Genomic DNA, 22,711 nt, shown 5'->3' with positions numbered 1-22,711 from the left:
GTGGTTGTCCACTCGACCTTTTCGAACACGCTGGGCGTATTTTGCCATTCGCCGTGCCACGTCCCTATGCATTTATTCAAATTTACATTACTGCCTGTGGTTTCGCAAAATTCCTTCGTGACTGACAGCACATTACACACACTCTCCCGATCGGTACAAAATACGGCCACATCATCCGCGTACGACAAAACCTTCACCTCACATGCACCTAGTCGGAATCCACGTATTTGCTCGCTCTGAATAATTTTTGCACACACTGGTTCTAGGTATAACGCGAACAACAGTGAGGAAATGGGACAACCCTGTCTGACTGACGACTTAACTTGTATTCGTTCTGATAGCTGTTTATTAACTATGAGATTCGTTGTGCAATGCTTATAGGCTACTCTGATTCCGTCTGTTATTACCGACTCCAATATCACGTATTCCAAAACAGAAAAAAGAATGTTGTGGTTAACTTTGTCAAACGCTTTTTCTATATCGATTTTGTAACATTGCCACATTCGGGTCGTCAGCATCGCAACACTCAAGAACGCTCCGGCCTGTGTGCATGTTCGTGTAAATACTTCTTCCTTTTATGCCACACGTTTGATGTGGGCCTACCAACTCTTGAACTACCGACTGCACTCGTTTTGCTAAGACTTTCATTAGCACCTTATAATCGATGTTCAATAATGTTATGGGGCGATACCCCGTCACCTTTATCAGCTGTTCTAGCTCTTTGCTCTTTGGTATGAAGACCGTGTGCGCTCGATAAAAAGACGGTGGCAGAACGCCACTCTGTAAACTGCCTTCAAAGACTACTTGCAGCAGCCCCGAAAGTTCGGTTTTGAACATTTTATAGAAACGAGCGTTCTGTCCGTCTGGTCCAGGCGATTTTCCGTCGTTTAGTTCGTCTATCGCTCGCTCGATCTCTGCCTGACTGATTTGTACTTGTAGTCTTTCCGTAGTGTCATTGTTCAGTTGAGGTAAAAACTTTAAGAATTCCGTCTCGAATCCACCCTTTGGTGGCTCTTTGTTTCCCAAAAAGTTCCATGTAGTGTTCGGTGAATGCATTCATGATAGCCTTTGGTTCTTTTTTTATCGTACCACGATATACTATTTGGCTTATCTCTTGCTTGCGTGCGTAACTCTTCTCATCTGCCACTGCACGTTTAGTGGGCTGCTCCCCCGCCAATAACTTTTCCCCTCTCGCCCTTATTACCGTTCCTTTGTACTTCTCGGCATCCTTGGCTTCTATTTCGATTTTGACACTTTTGATGGGGACAGCTGCAGGCGTCATTTTAGGGAATATTTACACCATAAAATCTCTGCGTAGCGTGCTTAGCCAATGAGAGGCGACTGCGGTGAGAAATTTGTGACGGTAATTCTCCCGGTTGCCGGGATAATAGACACTACCTATATTAAACGTAATTCAATCCCTTCTAGAAGCACATGTGCATCGATCTCTTGATATAGTGAAAACGAGAGTAAAAAGAAGCATTAACAAAATCACGATGACCAATAAATTTTGAAAGCTAAAAAATAATAAGATCGCAATGTCGGATCGAACCTGAGCGTTCTGGTTTAAAACTGAGTAAAACACCACAGCGCTACAGGGGCAGCTGCAAACGAGGCTTCGTAGGGAATATTTATCCCATAGAATCTCCGCGTAGCGTGCTTAGACAATGAAAGGCGACTGCCGTGAGAAATTTCTGACGGTAATTCTCAGGGTTGCCGGGATAATATACACTACCATATATTGTAGTTGGTAGTACGGCAAAAGCGCCAGAGGACGTTACTGCCCGTTTAAATTGGAGGCTGGGTCCGTTACGCAAGAAAGAAGTTAATGGGAAGCTATGCTTCGGCGTCACGTCTATGCCGAGTCGATGATTGGAAGGAGCCGACTCTTACGCATACGAAGGCGACGATGCAGCAGATGGCGAAGACTGCCAGGTTGACGAACACGAGGGGCAGTCGGTGCAGCGGGTTGACGTCGACGATGAGCGTGGACTCGCCCCTCTTGGGCTTGGGGATCTTCGTCATGGCCGACTACTGGATGGACCCGGGCAGCGGGAGCAGCTGTGCGGCTTTCTTTTGTCGGGGTGGTGGTGGTGGCCCGTAAAATGGCGTGGTAGCTTGGGGTGTGCTGGGGCCAGTTCCTTCTTCTTCTTCTTCTTGGTGCGATAACGCGTGCCAATTCCTGCGCAACGTCGCGAGCGCGGCTGCGTGCTTCTAATGGCGTCGATGAAGGTGGTACGTACAGGTCCGCGCAGAAGTAAACGGAGCACGGGAGCGGTGGCCGAACTGCATCGCTGCGCCGCGTATGGGCGCCGACGGGAACCATGGAGCGCCGGTCAAAGAGTGTGTTCGAACTGCTTTACTTCCCGTGGCCAACGCTTGGGGCCGCCGCCTCCTTGCAGTGTCTCCCGTTTCACTGCAACTGAATGGGAACGACATACCCGTGGTTGACCGTCTTCGGGTCCTAGGACTAGAAATATCGGCATCAGGGTCAGCAGCTCAGTGGCTCCGATCTGCTCGGCAGAAAGCCGGACAGATGCTCCACCTCGTTCGCCGCATCGCTCAGAAGTCTGGCGGGGCCTGCTGGACTGTTGCCCGTCTCCTAGTGCGCGCCGTACTACAGCCACGGCTTGTGTATCAGGCCCAGTTCCAGCACATGACGCAAGCGGAATGGGCTCGGCTTGAGGCCATCAACAGGGCCGCCATGCGCACCATTACTGGCCTCCCTCGCATAACACCAATCCCGCCGCTACAAGCCGAAGCCCAGCTAAACACCCTAGATGAGATCATCCATCAGCGTCGTTCCGCTCGCCTGCTAAAGCGTGGATATGTACCGGAGGCAGCGGCTCTCGCTGCGTATATGGGCCACGTTCCTGATACGATGCCAGCCTTTTCTGCGGCTAGACCGCCCTGGCTCTACCATCAGGTGACGGACAACAAGCCTCTGGCAAGGCTACATGTCCGAACCTCTGGCCTTCATCAACCTCCGGATGCAGCCCTCCTTCATGTCCGTCACTGGGCGCCTGCGACGCGGACACGAGTCATACAGGCTTTCGTGGACGCCGGGGCACATGACTGCCTCGTAACCACAGCCTTGGCTTGTCCCTCTCACCCAACCTTAAACCAGTGCTGCGCCTACGAGACCATCCGCCCTCTACCAAGCCTGTTGGCAGAACTTACTGCAATTCGGGATGGTCTCCAAGCGCTCTCATCGACAGTAACTACCGGTGTGAAACTGGAAATTTACACGGACTCAACGACGGCGATACGTGATCTACGTCGCGTTGCGCGTAGCACCAGCATGTCGGCACGTATTCACGCGATTCTGGACACATACCCATGCCCTGTGCGTGTATTGTGGGTTCGCCGGGACATGCTTCCTGCCCACATAGCGGCGGATCGCGCCTGTCGCCGTATAGACCTACAAAGGCCGCTGCCACTTCTTCCGGTGTCCACCCGAGAAGAACTGCTGGTGGAAAAGGAGAACCTCCGCCGCGCCACGCGTGCTTTACTTCCACCGCGTGGAACCGACCTCCCCAGTGGGCTCGCTCGCTGGGAGGAGGTCCTGCTGCGGAGGCTTCGAGTTGGGGTGGCATTATCCCCAGCAGTGACCCACGCTTGGCCTGCCCGCTATCACGCACCGTTTGCGGACACCTGTCCCTTTTGTACGGTCCCTGCGTCTGAAGCCGACACGAGCCACCTTCTATGGACCTGCCCTGCCCTTCAAACCTCTCGCCTGCAACACCTCCGGGGAACAGGGCTCCATCCTGGGAGACCCCCTGATCTACAGCGGTGGATATGGAGGCCTCAGTACCGGTCTCTCTTGACGTTTCTGCGTGAAACCAATGTAATGTTGTATATATGACTGTTATGCCGTAAGGCAAACTCTCGCAAAAAAAAAAAAAAAAAAAAAACACTGCCCCCGCCGCCCTATCTGGTATGTTTAATCGCCGCTCTGCTGGCGTGTCATGCTCGGCGAGACGGTCTTCAAAAGGCAGCGCTGTGCTATAGAGGGGCGCTGGTTGCATTGGCGCTCGCAGGCATCAGCGGCGACCGAATCCGCTGCTCATGAGCTGGACGAAGCTGCGCGCGCTCGGAAACGTGCCTCGTTGCGCGCTGTAAAAGGCGTCATAAAATTGGAGGCCGCTGCGGTTTGGCATAGCATGTCATTGCGATATAATTAATTGTAAGCCGGCAACAAAATTGCCACGTACAATATAGAAAGCACATTCACAGACATTTTCCTTGTTCGAAAAAAAAAATCTCGCTTACAAGATTTATTCTTTAATTTTGGGTTTGTCCCAAGGTATTGCAGCCGGTCAGTCCTGGTGTGTTCTGAAGAAAGGAAAATAAAAAAAAAAATGCCCATGCGGTGGAAATTTTGTATTACAGAACATCGTAACGAATAGGTACAATCGTTGCCCGCTATTACAGCGGGCCTCATACGGCGCATATTTCGTTGTCGCATTAAAACCGACGTTGTTATTTTTAACTAGCACGTGATATTATTTAAGAAAGTGTTGCAGGTTTAAATAAAACTCCGCATTGAATTGAAAGTTGGCTTCGCCGCACGGCCTCAATGGCTTGCAAAAAAGCGCCGTCAAGGCCCCAAAATGACCGACGACTAGTTTAGTCGTCATGGCCGATGGCGCCCATACTGTTAATCGGTTAATTTGGTACAAAATTTTATCACGGCTATCCTCGTCAATGGGAGCGAGGGGTAATGCGACAACAAAATATGCGCCGTATGAGGCCCGCTGTAATAGTGGGAAACGATTGTACCTATTCGTTACGATGTTCTCTAATACAAAATTTCCACCGCATGGACATTTTTATTTTCCTTTCTTCAGAACACGCCAGTACTGACCGGCTGCAATACCTTGGGACAAACCCAAAATTAAAGAATAAATCTTGTAAGCGAGATTTTTTTTTTCGAACAAGGAAAATGTCTGTGAATGTGCTTTCTATATTGTACGTGGCAATTTTGTTGCCGGCTTACAATTAATTATATCGCAATGACATGCTATGCCAAACCGCAGCGGCCTCCAATTTTATGACGCCTTTTACAGCGCGCAACGAGGCACGTTTACGAGCGCGCGCAGCTTCGTCCAGCTCATGAGCTGCGGATTCGGTCGCCGCTGATGCCTGCGAGCGCCAATGCAACTAGCGCCCCTCTATAGCCCAGCGCTGCCTTTTGAAAACCGTCTCGCCGAGCATGACACGCCAGCAGAGCGTCGATTAAACATATCAGATAGGGCGGCGGGAGCAGTGCGAACACACTCTTTGACCGGCGCTCCATGGTTCCCGTCGACGCCCATACGCGGCGCAGCGATGCAGTTCAGCCACCGCTCCCGTGCTCCGTTTACTTCTGCGCGGACCTGTACATTCACTGGACCGGGGATAACCAGGCTGCGTTTTTCCAAACGCTTCGCTGCACAGAGCACCCACGTCTGTTCGCGCGCTGGAGAACGGCAATTCAACGTGGTCACCGGCTGCGCCCCAAACTTTAAGCGACCTAAAATATGCCAAATCACCATTATTAACAAAAAACAACGCGTAGACTTGAGCTTAGAAAAAACAACTAAATTAAAAAAAAAGTTAAGCAATACAAAAGCAGATAGACGTGGTGGGAGGGACTGTAACCAAAGCGGTCAGCGCCAGTACGCCGTTCTCTACACTGAGACTACAGAGCCCGAACGATAGGCTCGTTTTGGCAGGCGCTCAAAAGAATAGCGCGCGCAGGGACATCACACATGTCACGTGGGTGCGCTGTGCACTGAAGCGTTTGGAAACAGGCAAACAAGGCTTCTACGCTCGGGTCAGGGTTGGTTGGTTGGTTGGTTATTTATTTATTTATTTATTTATTTATACATACATACATACATACATACATACATACATACATACATACATACATACATACATACATACATACATACATACATACATACATACATACATACTGCAGCCCCCAATTCGGGCTACGGCAGGAGTGAGCATTCACAGAACAAAAAATAGCAATTAAACAAATCAACAGAGCAATACAGCAAAAGAACAGTTACGCAAATCAGAAAGGGCAAGTAAAATTTTTTGCAGCGGAAGGGAGCGAGTATCACCGGGCAATCCATTCAAGAGTTCGGCAGTGAAAGGGAAAACACTAAATTTGAATGCATTGGTTCGACAATGGTAAGGCTTGATATTAAGGTGGTGATTTCATCGAGTAATGGACGGCGAGGTAAATGAGATGTAGGTATTCTCAGACATGCAATAGACTGAGGTAATAAAACAGTAAAACAATTTCATAGAATCATGTAGTCGGCGCGTGCGTAGTGTGGTGAGTTCAAGAGAAGACAGGGCGAGGGAAAGCGTAAAGTAGCGGTCATAGCGATTACAAATAAATCTGGTAGCTTTTTTTTTAATGGCCTCGATTATATCAATTTCACCCTGCTTGTGTGGGTTCCATACGGGGCATTCGTAGTCAAGCACAGGACGAATCACTGTTTTATACATTTGTACTTTAGTGCTTTTTCGGGATTGGGACAGTGTTCGTCTTAAATAACCTAATTTTTTTAAAGATTTTGTGCAGATAAAGTTAATATGCTGAAACCAAGATAGATTCCTGGAAAGAACAACACCAAGATATTTGTATTCTGTTACTTTTTTAAAGGTGGATCCGTTCAACGAGTACGTGAAGCAGGAAGGGGACTTACTATTTGTGAAAGACAGAAGCACAGATTTGTTAAAATTTATACTCATTTGCCATTTTGCACACCATTCACAAAATTTAGTAAATGAATCATTTAGACGATGATCAATTTCAGGAGAGTCAATGGGTTCATGCAAAGCACAATCATCCGCATACAGACGAACATTAGTGGGGACGTTATCAGGCAAACCGTTATTATACAGTAGAAACAGTAACGGGCCAAGTACAGAACCTTGAGGAACGCCTGAAGTAACACTAACAATATCGGAGTCAGTCGAGTTATAACAAACGTACTGCGAGTGCTCAGAAAGAAAATTGGAAATTCAAGTAACTAGTTGTGGGTTGTTTTAATATGTTGTTTAATTTACATAGTAAGTTAGAGTGAAGTACAGTCAGGTACGGTGTCGAACGCTTTCGAAAACTCAATAAATAGTGCGTCAACCTGGTTACTAATGTGTCTATGTTACTAGTAATGTCGTGCACGAATTCGGTTAGCTGCGTAACAGTACTATAACCTCGTCTGAATCCATGTTGGAAGTTAGAAAAAAGATTGTTAGATTCGAGAAATGCAATAATATGTTTGTAAATATTATGCTCTAATAGCTTGCAGGAATGAGCGGTATGAGAGATGAGCCTGTAATTGCTGAAGACTTGCTTGTCTCCAGGTTTATGTAAAGGTACTATTTTGCTATTTTTCCAAGAGATCTGGAAACGGAACAAGATTTTAAGGATTTATTGAAAGTTATTGTAAGGTATTGAGAGGTCCAAAGAGAGTAGCGAACGAGAAACATGTTAGGGATACCACCGGGTCCATTACATTTTTTAGTGTCCAAATTAATAGCGCTTTCCATTGGGTGAACAGGAGCACTTCTAACTTCACCCAAAGTGCTCTCGCGAGTTCTGGCGTCTTCCAGTGGCCGGGCAGGAGCAGGGACGTTGTGTTTCATAGGTCGAGGAGGAGCACTTTTTTGGCGCCGAGAGCAGCCGAGAGCAGTTTTCGGTGCTCCGTCGCCAGCGGCGGAGTAACAGGGAACGCCGAGGAAGTCACATGACCTCTTTTACGTCATTTCTGGTTTTATCCCTGGGTGGCGGAGGAAAAATGGTGGAATCCAGCAGCCGCGATGGTCGCTCAGTGCGTACGGCAGCAGCTAAGCGCGGCCGTCTGGACGATGCTGCTACTTTTAGATGATGAAAGCACCACAGATTCAAGCGCAAACTCATCATCGGACAGCAGCAGCAGCAGCAACGATGATGACGATTTGAAATTGCAGGAGTTTATGTTCGAGCACCTGTTCACCCCGCCGGAGCAGCGACCGAAGGTAGAGTCGTATCTGGAAAAGACGGCGGATGCTTTTATCGTTCGCAGCTAATTTTAGGGAGATACGATGGTGACCCTATCATGGACATGAACATCCGCTCGGCTTCTTCATTCGTCGCCATGCGGAAGGCAGACACAAAACCACCGGCACGTATCTGGCAAAACTGGCGAGGAACCACGTGCGGAAAACACGAGCGCGCGAAATGCTCCGGGCGAGAGCGGGAAAGGTTTGGTCACATGACTCTTGACATCACGCCCTCCCCCTCTTTTCACTGCTCCTGGAGCAGCGCGAATGTTTCATTCACGGAACGAAAGCACACGTCCCCGTTACTCCCGTGTGCTGCTCTGGCTACTCGGTCCACTTGCTCCGCTCCTGTTGTCCCAATGGAATTCGCCATAAGTATGAGATTTAACACGCCCTTTTAAATGCATAGCATTTTAGTAACTCACAATGTCACGCGGCGTTGGCGTGCCTTGTCGTAGTCCGCAGGCGCGCCTTGTCGTAGTCTGCAGCCAGGCCACTACACTATAAAAGAAATAACAGTTTCCGGCGCCCGGTTTCGAACCCATGACGCCGCGGGCGGAGTGCAAGGTGCCCGGCGCACTACCGACTGAGCCACGAAACCGACACAGATTTCGTTGCACCGAACGCGCCTTATATCCTTCACTCATTTCTGGTTTGTTTCGAAAGCGCCACAAGTTGTCCCGCGCCTCCGAAAGATGGCGACACGGGTCCCGCGATCGAGAGATACGACTTGCCGGCGCACCCCCTCGGAAATGCTGTGCATTTGATCGTGCCCCTCGCGAGGGGGATGTCTTTCTTTGTAATGGCTTTTCAGTGATCACTACATCGCGGATTGGAGACGTTGGATTCGAGGTGGAAAAAGAAGGAACAACAAGATTGTCGACTGTAAAAACAGACTAAAAGAACGAGTTAAAAGTGTTAGAAATTTCCGCCGGATCATCTACGATTATGCCGTTTATTTTGAAAGAATTGCATGAAGAATCGCAGGGCAGGACCGAGTGCCAGAACCTGCGGGGATTGTCGAATAGTAAACGTTGCAGTTGAACACGAAAAAATAAATATTTAGCTATATTTGGCTGCTCTCGAACTTCCCTCTTGGCCTCATTAAACCTGATAATACTTTCTCGAGTGCTAGACGATTTGCAGCGCGGAAGTCTCCGGACTTTACGAGATAAGTGCAAAAGATCGCGGTTAATCCAGGGAACGTCAGTATTTTTATTTTTAGTCTTTAGGGGAATAAACTTTCTAATGCACGATTTAACGAGCTTTTCAAAAGCAGTAGTTAGTGCATCAATGTCACCTGAAGCGCTGAGTAGAACAAAGTCATCGTACCCATCAGCTAAAGCATCTAAAACAGAAAGGTCATCTGCACGTTCAAAATCTGGAAACGTAGTTAAAAGAAATCGTGCTTTGCTTACTTCGCATGCAAGAGAAACTAGAACAGCCTGATGATAAGTTAGTCCATCAATTATTTCGAAGTTAAAGCCTTTACCCGAAAGGGCGGAGCTTAGAAATACTAGGTCGAGAACAAAATTGAACCTGGGCGCACCATGAACAATTTGAGTCAAGCCAAAAGATACTGTTACTGTAAAGTCGATGAGTTCCCTGCAGATATGAGTTTCGCGACTATCACAGGTAAGGGAGGGCCAGTTGATGCCTGGAGCATTAAAACCGCCCATGCAAATGAAGTTGGATGCACTGAAATTGTGCTTATACATGAAGTTGTTGAGATTATGTAATGTTTCAACATTCGAGCCAGGAGGCCGACAGAAAACGCTAACGACAATGCTAGCGACAATAGGCAAATCTTACACTAAACAGATTCAGTTTCGGCGGGCCCTGGAAGCACAGCAAATTTTAAGTAGGAACGGATGAGCAGAGCGACACCTCCCCCTTTCCCCACGAGGCGATCAGTGCGAACTGCGGTATATCCTGGGGGGAGTGAACTCGGAATCGAGAATAACAGCATGAAGCCACGTTTCGGTTATACCGATAACGGGGGGGGGGGGGGGGGGGGAATGAGCTGAAATGAGGGACAAGAGGCTAGGTAATTTTTTTTTGTTATGCTCCTAGCATTTAAATTTAGAAGGATCAAATTTTCATTCCTGCCGGATGACGTCAACCGGAGGCGGAAGGCCCCGTTGCCGGAGAAGGTACCCTTTGAGAGGAAAAGGTTTCTGAACCACATGAAGCCGGGAAAGGCATCTCATCGGGACTGCTCGTCACACCAGGTGCTTTGACATGTGCGTCTGAGGTTATAGCATGAGAATTGTTCTACACACCCTGTGCTTTGACAAGTGAATTTAGTGTTTCATTCTAGCAGTAACCTACCTTATTTATTAGAATATAGTCAAACCTCAAACTGGTACAACACCCTACAGCACGAAAGGAAGCAGCGACGTCCCATATTTTTTTACGCAGAGCGCGCGCTCTAGGAGAGAAATCTCCATTTATATATATTTTAGTTCCTTCGAGCTTTGCTACGTTCCTAATAATGATCCATTTATCACGAGAATCGAGGAGCTTAATAATGACTGGACGGGGACGATCGAAGTGCTGTCTTCCGAGTCTGTGACCCCGTTCAATCTGAGGGCATTCGATCTGTAGCATTTCAGTAAAAAATGACGCAACCTTTGCCGCCAAACAGTCAGCGTCTTCGCTGGTTTCCTCTGACATTGACATTGTGAAATTATGACATTTTTTGCGCCGTGATCGATTTTCGAGATCGTCAATTTTGGAAGTGAGTTGGGCAATGCGTGTGTCAGCCGACGTTATGTAGGAGCGCAACCCGATACATGCAGAGTTAGAGTTGGAATCGCTGGAAGCATTTTCCAGCACGGACACACAAGACTCAAGAGATTAAAATGTCTTGTTAAGATTGAGCTTGATTTCAGCAATATCGCTGGCGATTTGTTGCTCACTTTCCAGTAGTTGCGAATGTAAAGCGGTGACATCAGTTTTGCCAGAGCTGCTATCATCGACTACTAGGGGCCTAGCACCCAGTTCTGGTGTGGAAGTAGAATTGCCGAAAGAACGAGTAGTGGGGCGAGTGCCGTTTTCGTTTACGGACGCAGGTTTGGGGGGGGGGGGGGGGATTAGTTTCGACGTAACCACTCAGTAAGAGACTGTTAAAGTAAAACACTGCATCTGAACATGACAAAACAAACAAGATTTGAATGTGAAAAATAAAGAAGGATATTGAGTGGAATAGTTATGAAAGCGACCTTCTAATTTATTACCTGCTTTAAGGGAACCGTGTAACATTTTTTCAACTTTTTTTGAAATTTTAAATGCTTGCTGAACGTAGTCACCCAACATACCCAGTACTTATATTACGGGGTCGCAAAGTACTATTATGAGCAATATGAAAGGGAACACAGGAACGCGTGGCAAACAGCCTCGAAACAGACTCGGAGCGATACGTGGATGGCGCTGTGAAAATGAAAGGGAGAAAGTGGGCGCTCTTCCACTAACTGCTGGCACTCCCACCACGATGGGATTTCTACAAAGCAGCAGCTTACGTCATTTCGCCGATAATATGGTATCGTCCGACAGCCGATAAGACGCACAGCGGGAATGGGAACAGTTGTTTGAACAGCGACCCCCTTTCCACTTTGTTTCCGACGGCGGCCGCTGCGTATCACGCATATCTGGGTCTGAGGGTGTTTTCTATGCGTTTCCGTGTTCCCTTTCATATTGCTCATAATAGTACCTTAGCCAAAAATTACTGCTCTATGCTCATCAGATAACTTGGAAACTCTCTCGAAAGATTTTTCTCTCTTTCCCGGTCTTCACGTTCTTCGATGGCCCGAATTACGTCACTGAGACCATGTAGCGGCTGTTGGTCGGTTTTCCTCCAGTTGAAGCAATTAACGTTTTTCGATAGCAACTTCAAAAGTCAAGCCACAAAAACAAAGCAGAAATGGAAGGCGTATCTGGTGCCACGAGCAAATCACGCAGTGCGGCTTCGTGCTGGCGATGGCTGTAGCTTTCGCAGTGCTTCCAGACGCGAAGGAAAGAGTGAAAGCGTTTATCGAAAGTGTTGCAGGGCCCCTTTAAACTGGCCTTGCGCTGACTGGAGATTCCATTTCCCGTGGGTACAAGCCCGCCATTTTCTGCACGCACCTAGCACCACCTACTGGTTAGCTTCGAACACTCTCGCTGTTGGGCTTCACCAGCCTAATGGGAAGAATCCCCTTTACGTTTACAATCCATAAATCTCCGCTGAGGTTTGGCGATGTAAGAGAAAAAAGTTCCTATAGAATTACGTGGGTAGAAAGAAAAAAAAATTGTGGTTGATTCATCTGTCATAGGAATCTGTAAAACACGAAAGCAAAATGTGCAGTGAAATCTGCAGTTTAGCATGATTTGCGGGTCGGCGGCTGTCTTGTGGGTGTGCTTGACGAGCGACGTCCTGCTGGCGGGTCTCTTCGGCAAAGGTGTACTGGCGTCATTTCCGCACTGGATATGAAGTTAGGAAAATCTTGATGTATCCCGGCATAAAACAATTTCGTGTTAAAATATAAAACCCGAAAACGAGCAACCCTAAGTATAACGTACCCTTTGGTTCTAAAGGTTGCTTTCCCGCAAGAAGACCCTGTGTGCAGGGGTGCACCCTTCACAGGCCGCTTGCTACGTTGTACTAGCGTCACTTCCGTGATGGATATGGCGTCGTTTATCCCGGAATAAAACACTTTCGTGGTAAAAAAACACTGGCGTGGGCTGGCGTACGATGAGGGACTATTTTTAAATGCGAATGCATTTATTAGCCGGGGGTTGTCTTGCTCCGTTGGCCGGCGTGCGCCTGCATTCCTCCGGCGCGAGCGCACGTGAGCGCGCGCCTCGTAGTTCTGCCTTCGTCGTCGTCGTCGTCGTAAATGCGAATGCATTTCTTAGTCGGGGGTTGTCGTGCTCCGTCGGCGTGCGCCCGCAGGTGTTATCTCTCCGCGCTCCTCCTCGCCCCTAGCAACAGCTGTGGCGCGCCTAGCAACCGGAGCAGGTGGTAGCTCGGGCGGGAGTAGCGGAGGGCAAGGGGAGAGGACACGCCCGAGGGAACTTGATATCGCACGCCGTTCCCACGTCTCCCGTTCGAGACACGTCTCCGTACAAGGACTTGTACACCCTTGCCTACACCGGAGACGAAGTCTTTGTGGTGACCGTGTACCTCGCGCCCAACCTCGCTCGAGATGCCGTTGCCGCGCAGCTGGACGCGGTTATGGAAAGTGTGCGCGTGCGCTCCAAACCCTCTGACCCCATAGTCTTGGTTGGCGACTTCAACGTTGACGTGCGCAGGAAGAGTGGCGAGTGGCTGGTCGAGTACATGCAGACCAGGCACTCTATGCATTGTCTCTCTGCCGGCTTCGACACGTGCCCCACTACCATTCACGGGAGTTGCATTGATCTGGTCTTTACGCGAAACTGTGACGCGCGTATGCTTCTCAAAGACCCTTTGACCGTGCACTTTAGTGATCACAAGGCAGTTATTGTGGCCGTCAGGTACAACGATAACACAAACAGGTCCTGATGAATAAATGATTACGTTCACACTCTCGTCATTAATTACGCCATTACTCGCAACACACTCATCGGTGCACCCAATGCGCATTTCTGCACGATTCCCTTCGGGGAGGTGCGGGGGATTTTTTTTTTGAGCTCGCGTTCGAAAAATCAGAATTTTGAAATGTTAAGTGTCAAAAGAACGAATATATCGCGTGCGCAGAGGAAATATCTACACATACCCACTTCAAGATCGTTTACCACCACGCAAAGAAAATGGAACTCTGTTCAGCTGTTCTGGTTTGACAAATAATGAAGATGAGGACGTCCAAATAACCATACAAAATTTGCCGTAATTATTTCTCTTGTATTTGTATGGTGACATACCCGCAATGAAGCGAGAATAATAGCTATAAATACTATGTCTGTGCAGTAGATTTCCGCACAGAAGAAAAATCGCCGCGTATCCGCTTGCTCCGCTGTAAATGCCGCCGAAAGACGATAGCCTTCTGCCACCCCTGCCACGTAATTGGCTCTCCACTCCATTCGGCCCACCTTTCACGCTGTCCCCCTCCTGTTTCGGTACAGCCCCATTATAAATGCAAACAAAAATTACACCATCTTCCCGCAGGGGAACCCTGAGTAGTATGAAAAGCAGCCATGGGGTCGATTCAAGTGCCCATTAGTTTTCAGTTGGTCGTTTCCGTTAGGCTGAGGTACGTAGCTACGGTTATATTTACAGTTTGGTTTCCATGGTAACTACCACACTTTTCACTTACCGGAACTACGAAAAGGGAAATTGCGTTGAGCCCATGGCTGTTTCGCATACTACTCAGGGTTCCCCTACGGGAAGATGGTGTAATTTTATTAGATGCGACGGGGCTAGGTCCCTCCCTTGTCGTTGCACCGTCCACACCCCCACTGCGCATGCTCGGCTTGCTGAACGCCCTTTAATGGGTTCTGGAGCGACAGTGTTACCGGTGTCTTCCTGGGCCGGCCCGAGATGAGCCGAGCATGCGCAGTAGGGGTGTGGACGGCGCCACAACAAGGGAGGGACATAGCCCCGACCATGAGATGCTGGAGCGACAGTGTTGCCGGTGTCTTCCTGGGCCGGCACGAAACGAGCAAGCTTCCCCTTAAAGGGCTCCTGGAGCGGCAGTGTTGCCGGTGTCTACCTGGGCTGGCGGATGGATGGACGACGGACGACGGAGCCGAGAGCAAGAGATGCTTTGCATCTAAAAAAAGGTTGGCTGAATTCAATTTTCCCGCGCTGGCACTGCTGGCGCGCCGTCTGTTTGGACCTTTTGTTACTGTTGCCCTTGGCGCTAGAGCGCGAACCCTTTGTGGATTTTATGGTTAAAATATTGTTTTGAGCACGTTTTTGGGTTAGCAAATGGCAAAAATTACTCCCAAGGCTATTTTTACTTCAACGAACACTGCTAGTTTCAGTTATGCATTTATGTTTCGCCGCAAATATGCCTAATATTTTCCTTTTGCTGAACAGTGCTGACAAGTACGAACTATACGCTACCAGATTTACTAGTTTGGAAGTACAGTAAAACCTCGGTAATTCGACCCCCGTCGATTCAGACACTCAATTAATTCGGACATCCTCTCCGGTCCCGTGAAATCCGGATTACGAGGTTTTGCTGTAATTTGCCTATATAAACGTCTCACTCAACATGAACATCTCAGGCCGCAATACCTTGGGACAGACAGACAGACAGACAGACAGACAGACAGACAGACAGACAGACAGACAGACAGACAGACGGACGGACGGAAGGAAGGACAGACGGACAGGCCAAAATTTTCGCGTTGATGTAGCCCAAGGCTCTCTTCTTAAAAAAAAAAAAAAGAACTGGCCATGTACGTAGAAAGACGATGGCATTTCCTGCCCTTGTCTCTGGTAGCGCCCCCCATACCCCTGCCAGCCTTCCGCCCTGTCCTCTCCCGCTGCACCCACCCCCTTCCTCCCAACCCGCCAATGCCTGCCCCTTTCCCTCTCCTATCTTCCCGCGTCACTCACCCTTTGGTGAGGCCAGTGTCGATCACCCACCCCGGCCGGCATGCGTGCACACCTGCGCGTAGGCACGCTCTGTAACAGAGAGAGAGAGAGAGAGAGAGAGAGAGAGAGAGAGAGAGAGAGAGAGAGAGAGAGAGAGAGAGAGAGAGAGAGAGAGAGAGAGAGAGAGAGAGAGAGAGAGAGAGGGCTCTTTTTAGGAAACGCAGAGAGGTTTGCCGGAATGTACAGTCGCCTACATGCTTCTCTGCTGTGGGTTGGGGATGGGGGAAGAAAAGGCCCAAGGAAGAGCTGGGCAGGAAAGAAAAAGAAAAAAGAAAACTGTCGTGGACTTGGCGCGACAGCGGACTTACATGCATATTTTTGTTCTGAGTGACGTAATTTACAATTTTGAAATTAGTCCAATTTCGTCCAAATAAGGGAACAAACTCCGTAGAGCTTGGCGCTACTTCTAGGGACTAAATCTATGGTCCTAGAATAATCTTGAGAGTAATTGGTCCCTGTTCTAGACGTTCAATGTTTTCAAGGAAGTGGGATCTCGGTTCCATGTAGGCCGCACATTCTAATAAAATGTGTTCAATTGTTCCGACACAAGCACAATTATCACAGTGCGGATTTGGTGTCGCTCCAAGGCGAAATAGGGAGCTATTTCTGCATGCACAGTTCAGCCGTAGACGATGGTACAACGTTTTCAGGTTACGGGGAAGCTGTCTCGGGAGTCTCGACTATAATTCTGGGTCAATAGTGTGCAAAAAGCAGCGAGTATTTTGTAAGTCGCTCCACAGACGGCTTCTTTCAGTGACCGCAAAGTGGTGAGCCATGGCAGAAGCTTCTGTTTTCGTGAAACACACCTTGCAGTATTTCCGGTAAAGAAAGCTTTTACGGGTCGCTGCTTTATTAAACGGTAAACATGCGAACTTAATGCGCTTACAAGGCGCATTCTATAAGCAGTGTACAAACATTCCCTGTTTAAGAAAGCAAGCAAGTAAAAAATTCCAACTAAAAGTCCGGAAGGCACACACACGCATCAAGAAGGTGGAGCCGCTGTGGGGGCTCACTTGGGCAGAAAAGACGCCTCTTACCCACGCACGTTGCTCCTTAAAGAACCATTTGGTTGAACGAGGAGAGTCCGCATGTCGACTGATCATGCGGCACTTGCACAAAGTGAACAGCCTTATAAGAAAGAAGAAATCATACGGAACTGCACTGTCTCTGTCCACCGGAAGGAATTGGGTAACAAGCAAAAGGATGTCTATGTCTTTCTTCAGCGCCCGTTGTAAAATGTACCAGCAGAACACTGCGTCCCTACACATCACAAAACACAGGTCCAGTTTCAGGTTGACTACACAGAAGACAGTTTACAGACAATGGTACAAAACAGCCCTTAGAATGTTGCCACGTTTTAACAGGAAAAGTTGACGTGGACAAGCGGAACCCTTTTAGGAGTTGCTCGAAACAACAGAACGGGTGCTCGAAAGGAGCCAGTATAGGTACGGCGCTGCAGGTGAGCACAGAAAGTGGCGGGCTTGTACCGACAAGGGAACGAAATTTCGCGCGCTCTCCGCAACGTTTACCGGATACCTGACGCGTACTGTTAGCGGCAGCAGATTAACTGTGTTTAAACACTCCAGAAATCCACAAAAAAACTTCCCTACCACGAAAGGCATTTTTCTATACGTATACTAGCGGTAGTACCCGGCGGTGCCCGGGTGGGCCATTATATTAGGGACAGCAATTGGTATTTGTTAGTCGCCATATTAGGCTATTTCATTGGGAAGCGGTACACACTCGAGAGCGTCTGCCTGCTGTCAGTACATAGGCTCCTACTGCAGGCGCGTCGTGGTAATGTGAAACGACTGGTACTCATGTTTTACTCCAACTCTCGCTAAACAAATTGCACCAAGATGGCGCGTTTGAGCGAATGAGTCAGTGAGTGAAAAAGGTTTTATTGAGCCGGCGAATTGGGAGTGGAATCAATTTCAGAAAGCCATGTGAGGAGTTGGCAGCCTTCGCTCTGGAGGAAGTATTGTCTGGACATCCAGATCGCTATTAGTCACCAGGTTCTCCCACAGCTCAAGGTTTGGAAAAGTGGATGGAAGAAGGAGCTTGGTTTGCTTGCACTTTTAATATGATATGAGGAAGAGTGCCAGGTTGAAAACACAACTTGAATTCGGCAGGAGATAGCGCTGGGAACACATAATGGAGACCGACTGAGTGAGGGGTATTCGTCCTCATAGGAAGTGCTATCTCAGAAGATATGAACGATGCTCATCGGTACAGTTTTATCATAAGTAACATGGGCTCCTTACGGGAGGCGCGAGATTGCAGGAAGTCCAGCAGATGCCGAAGGCTAACCTTCGCGCTTTTTACTGGAACATCTCTTTTACATTTATGATATATGACACCTGCTCCTACGGGGACGCGTAGTTGCCGAAGGTATCAACAGATGGCGACCGCTAAGCGAACGCGGGAAAACTCAACTGAATTTTACGACCAAAAGAATGCACATAAAAAAATCTCGCTGATCTTCTTATCCGCATGTTAGGACAAAATCCTGAAAGTGGTTTTTGGGCAATTAAATGGGCAGCATTTTCAAGAAAAAAACGAATGTTAGATATCAACTGGATGGGTGGTTATTTACGAAAGTGTGAAAACACAGTGTTTTCCCGAAATCCCGCTTGCCTCTATTGGGAGGGTGTCATTGAAAAATCTTGTATAACAGTGTTGAGATACGTGAGTAAGTTGCCTATCCCAACAAAAATCAGTTCGATATCTCCGATGGCGGGCGGTAAAAAAATTAATATCTGGAAAATTAATTTTACCGCTTTTCAATCTCGCCATGGTGGACTTTTTATTTTAAGAAATATTGACCTCCGACATCGCAATCAGAATGTGCCCTTGCAATCTGTAGCCGTTTGAAAGAGCAGTTTGGCTAGACGTGTACATAACCTGTCAGCCCTTTTTGGCTCATCAGCCGTGTCATTTGAAAAAAACAATTTGACCCTTTTAGTGGCGTCGCAGAGCGGAATCCTTAAAAACAGTTCTGTGCATTTGTATGAGTAGCATATTCTAGCAAAAATCAGTTGTATTATAGAATCGGTGAAAGATTTATTTGAGAATCTTTAGGAACACCGTTTTAGTTCCGAAATGCGGAATCACCTCGTTGGTGTAGGTTAGGGCGAAATCCAAAAACTACTTTTTAGGTATTCTTAAGGGCTACTTGTATCAGCAAAAAGCGCTTCGATATGTGAATGGGTGACCGAGAAAATCACGAATTCGCGAAACCACAATTTCGCCCTTTTCTTCGGTTAGGAGGGCAATTTCTGAAAAACCCTCCTTAGTGAGCACTTGCTCAATGACGCAAAACAACTCGAGAAATTTCAAGCCTCTAGGTCTAACAGTTTTGGCTGGGCGTTGATGAGTCAGTCAGTCAGTCAGTCGGGCACTTCTTTTTATAGGTATAGATTGAAAGCCCGAGTTTAACTCGATCGGCTGATGTTCGAAGCGACATTTTATTGGGACGCTCTCGCGAAGAGCCAGCCGATGCACACTCATGATGATGATGATGATGATGTACATAGATGAGGATGATGTGCTGGTGCGCCAGCTAAGGACAATGGTGTACAAATAAAAAGGAAGCACTGCAAGCAGTCCAGAGTTATCATACCAAGAAGTGTTGCGCTAACCCGCACTGATAGAATATTTGTACATTTCGCCGAAGCTATCGGAAATTTGGTTAGTACAGCAGGGTAAATTTCACCCCGCGTGGGTGGGTGGCGCTGAAGTCGGTAAGCGTGGCCGCGAGGCGCGTGAAGGCAGTGGTTCGCAGTGGCCTTAGGGGTGGACGAGCCTCTCCCTTCTACGCGGTGCAACGTCGAGAACGGCGTGGAGAGCTTGCGTGGGGCATTTGCCACGCCTGCTGCCTGCTGCGCGTACGTAACCCGGAGGCCGTAAGAGTTCTTTACGGTGTGGTTGTCATTGTCCGAACGAGCGAGGCCTAACCGATTCTTCCACAACTAGCAGCCGTACTCTTGGCCAGCCGAGACGTACGTCTACAAAGGTTGATGAAATCGAAGAGCGCCATGTTTATGAATGCGAACATCCGCACCAAAAGGCTGCAGAAGGAACTGGTGGACTTTATGCTTGATCCTCCGCCCAACTGCAGCGCTGGGCCAAAGGCCGGAAACTTGTACGAGTGGGCCGCAAGCTTTGCTGGCCCGCCGGGATCTCCGTACGAAGGCGGCAAATTTCTTCTGGACTTCCAGTTCGGCCAGCAATATCCGTACAAACCACCCAGGGTGACCTTCCGTACCCGGGTCTACCACTGCAACGTGGACAACAGAGGGAGGATAAGTGTCGACATTCTCGGGGACAAGTGGAGTCCTGCTCTCACCGTGGCCAAGGTACTGCTCTCCATCTCATCGCTGCTCGCCGACTGCAACCCGTGGATGCCGGTTTCGACCGCCATCGCTTCGCAGTACTTCAATGACAGGAAAGAGCACGACCGCATGGCCCGGCTCTGGACCCTGCGCTACGCCACCCAACAGAGGCCTCGGATGTGCTGCGAGGATGGCGGGGCTCAGGGAAACCGCTGCTGCTGCCTCCGGTGATGGGAATTCCCGTGAGAAGGATTCAGCTCAAATACACATTTTCCTCTACTCCCATTGTTGTTCTACTCAGATTTTTCCCGGACACAATATCACCTGTACCATTGTGTTTTGTTATTCTAGAAACCAGAGTGCGTTTTCTGTGAGCATCAGAATAGTTTTCCCGTGGGTAACCCTTTAGAATGCTAACGACGCAGGAATTTTATTTTTAAGAAGCACTTGCGCTGTTAATGTTACAGCGCGCAATAAAAACAATCATGGGTTCCGTGGGTTCCGAAAAGGGCATATCATGCCGAATACTAGGGTACAAAACGTTCAGTGCCATTCAAATTTGTACAGTCTGTGAAGGAGAAGTTTGGCTGCGTTGACGGGTGCGCAGTCCAAGGAGGGCACGAAACAAAACACGGATAATTCTGGTATACTTCGTTTCGGGATACTTTTGATAGAACCAGCGTAAGCCGCTTTGTGTAAACATACACCCTCCGTAGGCGGCCATTTATTGACAGCAGACGGGAATTCTATAATATTTACAACTTCACTGGGAACTAAGCAGCCATGACAGGCAAATGAGACTCCTCGTAATGATGAAGTCGTGTTAGCGGGTAATATACTTTGTTTCGGAATAGTCCGGATAAAACCAGGGTTTCAGCCGTTTTATCTAACCATACGTCCTCTGTAGATGACCATGTATTTACAGCAGCCTTTAACGCGGTCAACCATGGCCGGATTGTGGAAGCACTTCACAAGTGGGGAGTTGGCCAACGCATCGTCAGTTTTGTGAGGAAGGGAAATATAAACCAACGCCGCCTGTATAATCCCTGCCTAACGCGTGAGCGAAAAAGTGCTACGAGTTGTGCCGCGCCTCCGCCAGATGGCGCCACGGGTCCCGCGACCGAGAGAAGACGCAGTGAAACATCCCCCTCGCGAGGGGCACGATCAAATGCAGAGCATTTCCGGGGGCGCACGACGTTAAGTAGTTTGCGTTACGTTAATGTTGTTGCACTTGTGGCAACTGCTGACAAGAGAGCGCTCGTCAGCAGTAATTTGAATGAGTCAACGATATAAGGCGCGTTCGTAGGGCCCCATTCTGTGTCGGCCTTGTGGCGCAGTGGGTAGAGCACCATGTACATTGCGTTCCGCCCGCAGGGTCGAGGGATCGAAACCGGGCGCCGGATAGTATTTTTTTTTAAATAGTAGGGAGGGGTGCGGTGCGGACTACGGACGTCAACGCGGGTGACTTCGTGAGTTACTGAAATGATCTGCATTTAAAATGGCCAAAAAGCCACTCTCCTGTTGCTCTCTCCTACCCTTTCCCTCTCCGTAGCCTTTCTACGTGCTTCCATGTCCGCCAGCCAGCGCTGCTTAGCGGAAACTATGCAAAATAGTTAATAGTTTGTCTAGTGTTCCCCGAGGGTATCCATCCGAGGGTATCCATCCAAATCTACGTGAGGGAAATATTGGGATTCCAGAATCCCTAGGATTTAAGGGTAGCACAGAGGAAGTTAACTTTAAGGCTGTCGAGGGGACGAAAAGAAGATTAGAATGCTGGTGGACGAAAAGCAGAGAGGGGAATATTGCCTAGGACATTTGCCATCTGTAACAGGAAAAAAAAGTATTTTGTGCTTAATAAGCTTTTTGTGCCTGCCCTAAGCAGCGCTAGTATTAAACCAAGAGTGTAAAACATGGGTATATTAGTCCTTTTTGGTAAGATGACATGCCATCACCCCGCTACAAAGGGGAAACCAATAGCAATCATCATCATCATCGGCAAGCTGGCAGAGACACGCTGTAGAAGTGGTTGTTGTTGTAATAAACTTTATTAGAAAGGAAGGCCAAAGGCCAGGCGGGGGAGGAAGGGAATGGGGAGGGCGGAGCACAGTCCTTATGACGCCGTCTTCAAGGGCTCACTTCAGAAGTCGTGCAGACCACGGCTAAATCGCCCGTACAAGGCCGCTTTTTGTGGCATAAATGGTGATTTCGAAGAGTGTGTCGTGTGAGAGGGATGATGGGTCGATGTAAGTTGAGGTGTCGTGGTGAGGGGGAAGTGGGTGCAGTGTTCGCGACTCGCGAGCAGTGACGTAAGGCGTTACGTCCGCCTGCGCGCGGCGCATACCGGATGAGTGCCTGAACTAGGCGTCCCTACCGCTCTCATTGGAAAGCGAGCGACGCGGTAGGCAATGTTTATACAGGCGGCGCTGTATAAACAAGCGCGAGCCCTTGACAATCCCACGAGCACGCCCGAAAGACTCATGGTAAGCCAAGACGAGCCGCAAGCCTACCAGGTGTTGGTTTGGCCTATTGGATTGGCTACCGCCGTGTCTCGGAATGGGAAGGGCTTAGACAGTGGGTGTGGCGCCAGTTTCCAAATCGGCTAAGCTCGTTCAACCACGCAAGTACACGGTAACAACGCCGAAGCCCGGGAGGCGTACAATTCCAGTAGAAGCCTTTATTCCTGCACCTTCAAGTCACACAGTGTCATTGGTGGACAGGTTAGCGCCGACTACTGTTCCAGCAAAGGCGGAAACCGATTAGGTTG

General features: G+C 48.7%; 2 protein-coding genes across 2 annotated transcripts in view; one reads left to right on the top strand and one right to left on the bottom strand.

Annotated features, from left to right (window-relative positions):
* The window catches only part of LOC144148531 (tetraspanin-33-like), a 44,396-nt gene extending 42,371 nt beyond the window's left edge, over positions 1-2,025 (bottom strand). Inside the window, exon 1 of the mRNA XM_077680055.1 lies at positions 1,894-2,025. Within this exon, the coding sequence (XP_077536181.1) occupies positions 1,894-2,025 (132 nt within the window). The remainder of the gene's footprint in view (positions 1-1,893) is intronic.
* Positions 2,024-20,178, top strand: LOC144148530 (ubiquitin-conjugating enzyme E2 E1-like). The gene is made up of 3 exons (XM_077680053.1): positions 2,024-2,100; positions 16,354-16,380; positions 19,683-20,178. Exons 1-3 carry the CDS (start codon positions 2,024-2,026, stop codon positions 20,176-20,178), a joined length of 600 nt encoding a protein of 199 aa, XP_077536179.1.
* The last annotated feature ends 2,533 nt before the right edge of the window (positions 20,179-22,711 follow it).

Source organism: Haemaphysalis longicornis, unplaced genomic scaffold (genome assembly GCF_048455015.1).
Source record: "Haemaphysalis longicornis isolate Haplotype H1 unplaced genomic scaffold, Haemaphysalis longicornis Haplotype H1 scaffold_8, whole genome shotgun sequence".
Taxonomy (NCBI): Eukaryota; Metazoa; Arthropoda; class Arachnida; order Ixodida; family Ixodidae; genus Haemaphysalis; species Haemaphysalis longicornis.
Note: the sequence above shows the minus strand (reverse complement) of the source record. Positions and strands in the feature narration are given on the sequence as shown.